This window comes from Sorex fumeus, unplaced genomic scaffold (assembly GCF_029834395.1).
Source record: "Sorex fumeus unplaced genomic scaffold, SorFum_2.1 ptg000014l, whole genome shotgun sequence".
Classification (NCBI taxonomy): domain Eukaryota; kingdom Metazoa; phylum Chordata; class Mammalia; order Eulipotyphla; family Soricidae; genus Sorex; species Sorex fumeus.
In genome coordinates, this window is record NW_026606071.1 from 25,832,869 (window position 1) to 25,842,799 (window position 9,931).

Below are 9,931 nucleotides of genomic sequence, written 5' to 3' on the forward strand. Positions count from 1 at the left end.
GGGCGGAGCAGATAAGAGAAGTGTGGAAATTTTACTTAATTACTTGGAGGTATATCCCTTTGGGTCCTGAAATCTAAAAAGGTGGGGAGGGGGCTGGCTTTTAGCAATTAGCAGAAGGAAAATGTGGGTTTACTTTAGTAATCGTGGTGACAAATTCCTTAAAAAAAAAAAAAGTAATTAGATCCCACTCTCTCCTTTGGCACAAAGCTGCCATCTTACCAGTCTGGACTTCAACCAATCACCATCCCTTGGTTTCTCACTCTTCCACATCCTTATCCTAGACGCTCCATACAACTACGTCTAACTTGGGCAAGACACAGCGCCCGACGCTGTTAGAATGAGCTGGTCGGCAAGTACCACAGGGAAGGAACCAAAGCGTGGGGCAGCACAGCATCGCTCAGCAGTCCCCAACCCTGTCACCTGGGGGACGCCCTACCCACATCAACTGCGCCCTCCTGGGCTAGCACAGGGGGGCTAAGAGTTGATAGTCGCCCTCACTCTCCGCAAGGACTAGCTACTCTCCTCCAGGCGCACACAAAGAGCAGGAGAGCTCCCCGCCCCCCAGTCTAGCTTCCAGCCAGCCCCACTTTCACTGTTCACATTTTTCTTTAAAGACACAGAAACGGGGCGGGTGGGGGGGGGGGGTCGAGGGGGGGTGGGGTGGAGGGAGACCCTCCCCACCAATCAGCGCGCGACCGTCGGGGAAACCCGAACCCCGTGGAACCTCATTCTCCATGCCAACCTGCGGAGGGTAAAACCCTCGAGCAAGCGCAGGTACAGTTTTGTTGCCAAAATGCAACCCAGTTCAACATTTTGAAAGTACATATAAATTAAAACCAGGGTGTCCCCTCCCCCCCGCTTCTCGAGAAGGCAGTGGGAAACGCAATCCAAAAACACACCTGAGCCCCCGGGGAGAAGTGCCGGCGCGCGGCCACCTCCCCCCTCACCCCCACTTTCCTCTCTCCAAGGTGCCCCAGGAGGGGGCATGAGCACCAAGAAGCTGTAAACGGAAGTGACCTTGGCGAGGCCGGGCGCCCGGCCGCCCCTCCCGCGCTCCCGCCGGGCTCCCCGCTGCTACACGTGCGACAGGGACACCTGCTTGTGGTAGGCGGCGGCCGCGGCGGCGGCGGCAGCGGCGGCGGCGGGGCCCGGCGGCCCGGTCCTGCCGGTGAGCGCCGCGCTCACCTCGGCGTAGTCCCCCGCGGCCGTGGCGCCGCCGCTCTTGTGGCCGCGGCGTGGGCGGCGGCAGCAGCAGCGGCTGGTGAAGCGCCGCCACGACTCCACCGTCTTGCCCGACCAAATCCACACGCCCGACGTGATGCCCACCACGAGGCACATGAAGTACTTGAGCATGAGCACCCAGTACTCGGGCTTGGCGCGCGGCTGGCCCGCGTCGGGGCCCGGGCAGGCGCAGGTGAGCGCCGCCTCCCAGCTCTCCCGGTAGTGCTGCTCGTACAGGTAGCAGGCCACCACGATGCTGGCGGGCACCGTGTAGAGCAGCGTGAAGATGCCGATGCGGATCATCAGCTTCTCCAGCTTGTCCGTCTTGGTACCGCCCTGCTTGATGACGCTCCGGATGCGGAACAGCGACACGAAGCCAGCAAGGAGGAAGAGCGTGCCCACCAGGAGGTAGAGCACCAGGGGGCCCAGGACGAAGCCCCGCAGCGAGTTCAGGTTCTGGTTGCCCACGTAGCAGATGCCCGCCACGGGGTCCCCGTCCACGGAGCTCAGGGCCAGCGCCGTGATGGACTTGACGCTCGGGATGAGCCACGCGGCCAGGTGGAAGTACTGCGCGTAGCCCGCGATGGCCTCGTTGCCCCACTTCATGCCAGCTGCCAAGAACCAGGTGAGCGACAGGATGACCCACCAGATGGAGCTGGCCATGCCGAAGAAGTAGACCAGCAAGAAGACCACGGTGCACAGCGCGGGGCCTGTCGTCTCGTAGTGAATGTGGCTGTGCTCGCGGCTGCAGGCCACGCTAGCATGGCCCACGACCAGGCGCACCAGGAAGCCCAGCGACACGCACAAGTAGCAGGCCGACAGGAAAATGATGGGGCGCTCGGGGTAGCGAAAGCGCTCCATGTCTATCAGGAAGGTGGCCACGGTGGTGGAGGTGGAGATGAAACACAGCACCGACCACACGCCAATCCAGACGGTGGCGAACGTGCGCTCGGTGAGGCTGAAGGACGGCTGGTAGCAGGGCACGGCGCAGTTGGGCACCTGGCCGGTGCGCACCTTGTTGTAGAGCGGGTGCGACTCCTTGAGGATGGGAACGAAGGGCTCGCGGCACTCGCACACGGACGGCCCCCCGGAGGCGCACTGGCTCCCCGAGGCCGGCCCCCGAGGCAGGCTGGGGAGGGTGGGCTTGGCCGGGAAGGCCCGGGGCGGGGCCGTGGTGGCCTCGCTGTGGTTGTAATCCATGCACAGGACTTCGGAGTCGCGGCCCAGCACGGGGAGGCGGTCGCAGCTCATGCGCTCGGGCCAGGCGAAGCCGTACTGGCGCATGAGCGGCGAGCAGCCGGCCTTGGCGCGCTCGCACACCGAGCGGCAGGGCGGCAGCGGCTTGTGATAGTCCGGCAGGCAGATGGGCGTGTACATGGAGCACAGGAAGAAGCGCAGGTCCGGCGAGCAGTGGATCTCCACCAGCGGCCAGAACTGGTGCACCTCCAGGCCCGCCTCGTCCTGGGTGTCGTGGTTGAACTGGTTGGGCATGTGCGTCAGGTTGTAGCCGATGCCTCGGCACATGGGCACCGTGATTTCCTGGCACACGGGGGTCTTGGAGGCGGCCGCCGCCCGGCCGGCCAGCTGCGCCACGAGCAGCAGCAGGAGCGAGGGCGACGCGGACCGGTCAGGCCGAGCCATCGCCCCCTCCCTCCCCTCGCCGCCCGCAGCCTGAGCGGGGCCAGCGCAGGCAGGAGAAAACCCGGGGCTCGGGCGCTTTCCCTTCCGCGGACCGACTCCGGGTGGCGCCGGGGCCGGCAACCTGTTGGTTTCTTTTTCTCTCCGAAGAATCCCGTCCCGAGACGCACTGTTTTTCCAAAGCTGTTCCGGCCGCGCTCGGCTCCGGGCAAAGCAGGGCAGGGGAGGGGAGGGCCGGCCGGAGCTCGGATTCCGGGGGAAGTACTCTAGACGAAGGTGGGAGAGAAGGGAACATTGCAACCACTCCCACCGAGAGGGGCGTCAACGGTTCAGGTTCCCCCTCACCCCACCAGCGGTCCCCAAATGTGTAAGTTGCGCTCTCTTCCCCGCGTCCCCCACCTCCCCGGTCTCCGGGAACCAACTCCCGACTCCCGCCCTAGCCCGCTCCGCCCCCCCTCCTTTCGCTGGGCCCTCCAGGCTGTGCACCCCGCGACCCGAGCGCCCAATCCTCGGGAAAAGGGGAGAACCGAGAAACCCGGAGAAGACCCGGAAAACGCGCAGCCTCTCTCACCTCCGCGGGTCCCGAAGACGGCGGAGTCCGCGGCCAGCCCGAGAGTCCTTTCCGTGCCTGGGACACCCGGTTCAGAAATGCGACTCAGCGCCGCGCTCGGCACCGGCAAAGTTTGGCGACAGGCTGAGATCCGGAGAGGCGGCGGCACATGGCAGCGGGAAAGGGGGCAGCAACTCACACACGGGGTCGCTCCCCCCGCCCCCAGCACCAGTCCCTTAAACGCGGTGGCCGCAGGCCGGTCCTTCGTCCGCTCCACCTCCGGGCCCTCCCCGCATGATCCGGGCGGGGCAGGGCAAGGGCAAGGCGGTGCGTTCCAGCGGGGGTCCGGGAAGCCGACGGCGGTCGCAGCGCTCCGGCGAGCAGCACCTGAGTAGGAGGAGGGTGGTGAGCGGCGGCCCGAGGACCCCCGACACCTCCCAGCTCGGGAAGCGGCCGGCGCGTGGTGCGCGGCGGTGGCGGCGGCCGCGTCCTACCCCGCCGCTCGTCTCCTCCCCTGCAGGGGGCTCCGCGCTCCAGCCGACTCCTGGGGGCGGTGGCGGTGCTCGCCCCATACGCGCCCGGCTCGGCTCCTCCTCCCCGCCCTCCCCCTCGTGCTCTCACACCCTTTCGCCCACCTCCGGCGGGCACTGAACGGCGCGCGGCGGCGGCAGCGGCACTAGCGACAGCAGCGGCAACAGCGGCAGCCGCGGCAGCCGCGGCAGCAGAGTCACGGCCCCGGGCGGACTGGCCTCTCCCGCCCCGCCCGGGTCACCTGCCTCTAAAGCCCGCCGGGAGGCCCCGCCCCGGCCCCGCCCCCTCGCACTGCGCTCGGTTGGTGGCCGCCGGGCCACGCTCGCCACGAGTCCCCGCCCACTGCCCCGCGGCGGCGATCTCTACCCCCCGCCCCCAGGCCCCGCGCCCTCCGGCCCCGCCCGGAGCGGGCAGCCGAGGCGCGCGGGCCAATCGGCCGGCGGGAAGCGGCGTGGGCGGGGCGAATGCTAATGAGTTGACTTGAGAACTGGAGCGGGAAAGCCGTAGCTAGACGTCCCTGCTGAGGGCTCTCCGCGGGCGCCTGCGGGGCTGCACTCACTTTCCCGTACGGTTCTTCCAGCCCATGGATCTCTGGTCCAGAGTTCCTATCCGGGATCCTTTTTCTTTTCTTTTCTTTTCTTTTTTTCTTTTCTTTTCCTTTCCCATCTAAGCGGCATAATAAAAGCATTGCTCCAAGAATCCTTCTTAGCCGTGACACCTGTCACCCCTTCGGCGCTATCCAGCCAGCAGGGTAGGTTCTCGTGGAGCACCAAGCGGGTGCGTCCAGAGTCTCCACTTGGTGCTCCGGACAGCGCGTCCACCGGGCCCCCATCTCAACACAAAATCTCCAAGTCTTAACAGCAGTGGGGGGTTGGGGGGAGTGGAGGGAGAGAGAGGAGGAAGAGTGGGAGAGAGAGAGAGAGAGAGAGAGAGAGAGAGAGAGAGAGAGAGAGAGAGAGAGAGAGAGAGAGAGAGAGAGCAGCTAATCCCAGATCCCCGCAAGAAAGCTCAGACAACCTGGCCGAGTCGGGGTGTTCCGAGCGCCCGGTACTTAGTAGTCACTGTCAAGACAAACCAGGATTCGAACCCTGGAGGCTGGGCCGCAGCATTCATTCACACACAGTTCTGTTCTCCTCTCCTGCCTTCCAGACAATGCCTGCCCAACTTTAGCCCCTTACCTTTGCATTTCTTAACTGAAAGATTATTATTGTGCCCAGTCGTTATTTACCTCTGACAATCCGCGGACGTTGTTCGACCTCGGCCAGTTGAGACTGAAATATTCTGGGAGTTCCGAGATGACTCTCAGAGAGAAGCAAAGCAGACTCGGTGCTCCTTGATGGGTAGAGTCTCCCTCCTCCCCCCCTCAACCCCTCCACCGCCCGCTGTCCTCCAGCCGAGTCCCGCGCGCTGCCGGGGATGTCCGGGGGCAGCGAGCAACCCGGGAGTGCGGCGGGATGCCCCGAGTCTTGCACGCGGCGACACTCTCCGGATGGGTGGGTAAGCGGCAAGGTTTAAAATGTCCTGAAAAATGGCTCTTTTCTACATGCCCTAATTAGGTTGGAAAGCTGAGGTGTTTCGCATACTTGAGATTCATTCACACGCTTTCAAAGAGGGTTTGAATTGTTCTCCCACTCTCCCACCCTTTCCCTACACTGGGAAGAAGAGAAGTGGAAGGCGGGCGGGGTGGGGTGGGAGAGGGGGAGGGCAGAAGGGTCGGAAGAGCTTGAAGAACTCAGGACTGGACTCACGAGTTGGCATGGACCGCGGTCCATTTGCGAAGCCGAGAGACTTCAGTAAATTACAAAGCAGCCTGCTTTCTCTCTCCTCGCCACCAATAACAGCTTTGTGGGAAATAGTGAAGGATCTTCGTATCAACCTCAGCATTAAAAGGAGTAAATGTTCATCGCTTCACAAACATCAAAGCTCTTTTTTTAAAAAAAAAAAAAAGTTGAAATGTGCATTTCGTCTTTTTCCCCCTGGGATTCTACAGGTGTCCCAATGCTATCTGTTTTGGGGGAAATACTTGGCACTGCCCGAGGCAGAAGTTCCCGGGGGTTGAAAGTAATGGGAGTTGAAAAGAGGTGGAATAGCAGTCAAATAGAAAGGGAAGCCCTCAGTGGAAAGTATGTGCACGCTACACGCTTGCCAAGGGAGGGCTGCTTCATTCTATGCCCTTTATGCAACGTGTGCTATTGGGCATGGACAAGTGTTGGCTAATAATAAAAATTATTTGAAGTTGGAGAATGTTAATCACTCCCATTGGAATTTCGCCAGAATACTTTTGGTTCTGACTCAATTGATGTTATCTACTGGTTTGTAAACCTCTGTCTTCATAACCAACAGCAAAGTGCTATTTTTGCTTGGGGATTGCTACGAACAGTTGTAATACCAGCAGAAAACTTTGCCAAAAGAGGCATATTTTTACACTGGATAGCTTTGGAAAGGCTTTTTATTTATGTTTAACAGTCATATCAATTCAATTTTTTTAAAGGGCAAGTTAAAATATGATAACTTCTGGGGATCAGCTCAAAACGAGGTGGTTTATTGGTCTGATACCACCTGGTCCTCTGAGTACTGCTGGATGTCACCCTAGTGTTCTCTGAGTACTGACCCATGTGCCAGTGGTCCCCAGCATTGAAGGGCAATACTCCATTGCCTAGGGACACTGAACCGTTACGTCCACAGAACTGGAAGAAGCATCAAAGTGCTCCCACTCTGGACCTTCTGAAAACTGCTTAGGACCCTCCTCCCAAAAAGAGCTGAATATTCAACCTGTACTAAATAATTCATTTACTTGTAGCTCATTTCATCCTCCCAATAATCAGCTAAAACTGGCGCCATAATGATTTGCTTTAAACTTGAAAAGAATGGACATACACATACCCATTTTCTCCTGATTCATCCGTTATTCAATAAACTTATAAAATAGGAACTTGACAGGGCTAGAGAGAGAGAGGGAGAAAGAGCAAAAGGGTAAGGTGCAAACTTTGCATGACATGATCCCCACCACTACTATGGTCTCCTGAGCTCCGGCAGGAGTGATCTGTGAGCGCAGAGCCAGGAGTAAGCCCTGGCTTACAGGAACCCAAACTCCCCCACCCTGAAATATGGAAGAAAAGGAAAATGCTAACTTTGGGGGCATGGGGTGGGACAGAAACAGTAGTGCTTAGGGCTTACTGCTGACTCTTTGCTCCTGCTATTCTCTCAGGGAACCATATGCAGTTCTAGGGTCTGAACCAGGATCAGCCATGTGCAAGATAAGCACCTTAACCCCCCCATACCATCTCCCCCATCCAGAAAAATACTATTTTTAAGATGCAAATTTTAAGTACTTATCTAACAATGCCAAACTTCTTGACTCCTCTAATTTGCTCAACTGTCATTTAGTCACTCATCAAACATCACATTTCCAAGCTGAAGACATGTTGCCATTTTAATCATATTTTTATAAAACTAAATGAATAAAATTCACTGTCTTAGATGTGTTTATTGATGAAAGTGCAGAGGCAGATGCTAAACATTCTATCTGGTACATATGTGCCGTTCAAAAAGTTAAATACTATTGGTTTAGGAGTTTTGCACTAGGGAATACTTAGAGAATTTCCTGTCTTTCTAGATTTGTGTTGATTTTATACATGTAATAGTCTGCAGAGATACTTGAGAGAATAACATCATAGGAACCTAGGGTTACAGAATTTTTGCTTGGTCCTCAATATCTTGAAAAATCAAGCCTGGAACAACATGCAGCATATGGACCGGATGAGTGAATGAGAGCTAATATTAACTTCTTAAGCCTTAGCAACTGGCATCAAATCCTTGAATTCAGCTCATAAGGTGTATATGGGACTCTGACTATTCTGTTAGTGTGACACATTGGATCTGCTTCTACTAATTAGCTTCAGCTCCTCTTAACCCGTGAAGTGGAGTTACTAATGTTAGTCTGTGAAGTGGAGTTACTAGTGGAGTAATGAGGAGCGAATGTTACATGGCAAAGTGCCTAGAACCGTGTCTTGTACTTGCTAAATCTACATAAATCTTAGTTATTTTTCTACTTGTTCCAACTATTTTATTGTTTTATTAGACAGTAGTGCGGGGGAGGGGGTGTAATATAATCTGTGTCTGTTCAGGATTCCAGCCCCACCAGCCATCTCAGCACTGAGATATTAGCTAAATATGATTATATGCCTGGAGTGATTGCACAGCAGGTAAGGCATTTTTGCCTTGCAGGTGGCCGACTCAAGTTCGATTCCTCCGTCCTCTCGGAGAAACCGGCAAGCTACTGAGAGTATCTTGCCTGCACTGCAAAGCCTGGCAAGCTCCCTGTGGTATATTCGATATGCCAAACACAGTAACAACAAGTCTCACAATGGAGACGTTACTGAGCCTGCTCGAGCAAATCGATGAACAATGGGAGGACAGTGCTACAGTGCTATGATTATATGCCACCACAAAAATAATTTTATTTGAGGAGGCTCGGATAGCTTAGATGTGACATCAATATCCAGCTCACAAGTGCACCAGCATAAACAGTGGGGCACTGGCGAGCCCCCAATGAACGCATGTACATCCCTGACAGCTTTCCAGACAAGCTCCTTAAAGGTCCTGAGTGTTTCCATTCACTTCTATTATCAGATCAGATACCTCTAGATGAGAAACCAAGATACTAACCAGAGGATTAATGCATGATGAGCCATTATTCATCTAGGTTCATAATGAGAATGTCTTGTTCACATTATAAGTGGAATAATTCAACTATAACCTTTGTTCCTCTCCCCTCCCCCGCTATAGTGGAGATTATAGAAAGGTAAAAGCTTCTTTCTTTTCCCTCCAGAGGTAATGGAAGTACTAATCTTTCCTGCATTGAGCATGGCTCTCAGCAACACATTACAATCACCGGAGGGAGCTTTGAAAAAAACACTCATGCTTAGCCCTGTTACATCAGAGTCTCTAATTGAGGGCCCCAGACATTGATATTCTGGTTCGTTTGATTATTTTTTGTTGCTGTTTTGATTTTGACTTTCCAGATAATTCTGCTGTTCAGCTGGGACTGGGAACTTCTGATATAAATGGTTTTATTATTTCCTTAGTATAGTCCCAAGTCTGGTTTTAGTATTTCCTTAGTATATTTCCAAAGACACTAAATCTTTTACAAAAAGGGTTAACTGCATCAGTGCATAAAATGGCACACCTTGGAGAAGGTATAGAGAAGTTCTTTCTAGGACCAGGGAGTTGCTTGCTTTGCATGCAGTTGACACCAGTTCCAGTCCCAATGTTGTATACATTTCTCTATGGATTTCCAGAAGTAATTCCTGAGCACAGAACTAGGAGTAAGCCCTGAGTACCACTGAGTGTAGCCCAAACACTGCTTCATCCCTGCAATAAAAATAAAGTATATTCTCGTTTATGTGCATAAATTATGTGATAGGTCTTAGTTTTGTGGTTCTATCAATTGAGTGACATCTATGGGTCCCGAAGGAAAAATTATGTTAAGCAAAGAATTGTGGTATCCTGCATTAAGAATAACAGTGACCGTAATTAATAGCAACTAATGGGTTTGGAGCTCTTTCAATATATGCATACTGTATTAGGCACTGTATTAAGCGCTGTATTAGGCATTTACATAGATAATCTCCCTTCTGCTCCCAACCATGTAAGAATATTTTGTCTTTTGCTTTTTTGTTGATTAAATTTGGTTGAAACTGGTGGAGGGATGGGTATCTGATCATTGTATAATCGAAACCCAAGCACAAAAAATAGTAAATCTACAACTGTACCTCATGGTGTTTCACTAATAAAAAAAAAAAAGAAAAAGAAAAAAAAAATTGGTTGGAGGCTGCAGTTGGCAATGCTGAGGGTTACTCCCAGAGCAGAGTCTGTGGGAGGACCCCTGTGGGTGCTCAGGGGGCATCAAATTGGGATTCTCATAAGCAAAAGCAGGTCTGGCAGCCCATTGCACCCTGGGGCAAGATTGATAATATTTTCCCTGTTTTG

General features: G+C 54.5%; 1 protein-coding gene across 1 annotated transcript; it reads right to left on the reverse strand.

The window, feature by feature from the left end:
• Window positions 1-954: 954 nt before the first annotated feature.
• On the reverse strand, window positions 955-4,137 carry FZD5 (frizzled class receptor 5). The gene is made up of 3 exons (XM_056111598.1): window positions 4,045-4,137; window positions 3,431-3,796; window positions 955-3,125 (listed from the first exon to the last, which is right to left on the reverse strand). The coding sequence occupies exon 3, from the start codon at window positions 2,860-2,862 to the stop codon at window positions 1,075-1,077; it is 1,788 nt and encodes a 595-aa protein (XP_055967573.1). The 5' UTR covers window positions 2,863-3,125; window positions 3,431-3,796; window positions 4,045-4,137; the 3' UTR covers window positions 955-1,074.
• Window positions 4,138-9,931: the final 5,794 nt, after the last annotated feature.

Bases quoted from the DNA above. Each gene is read 5' to 3' on its own strand.
- FZD5 (XM_056111598.1), bottom strand. From the start codon at position 2,862: ATGGCTCGGCCTGACCGGTCCGCGTCGCCCTCGCTCCTGCTGCTGCTC.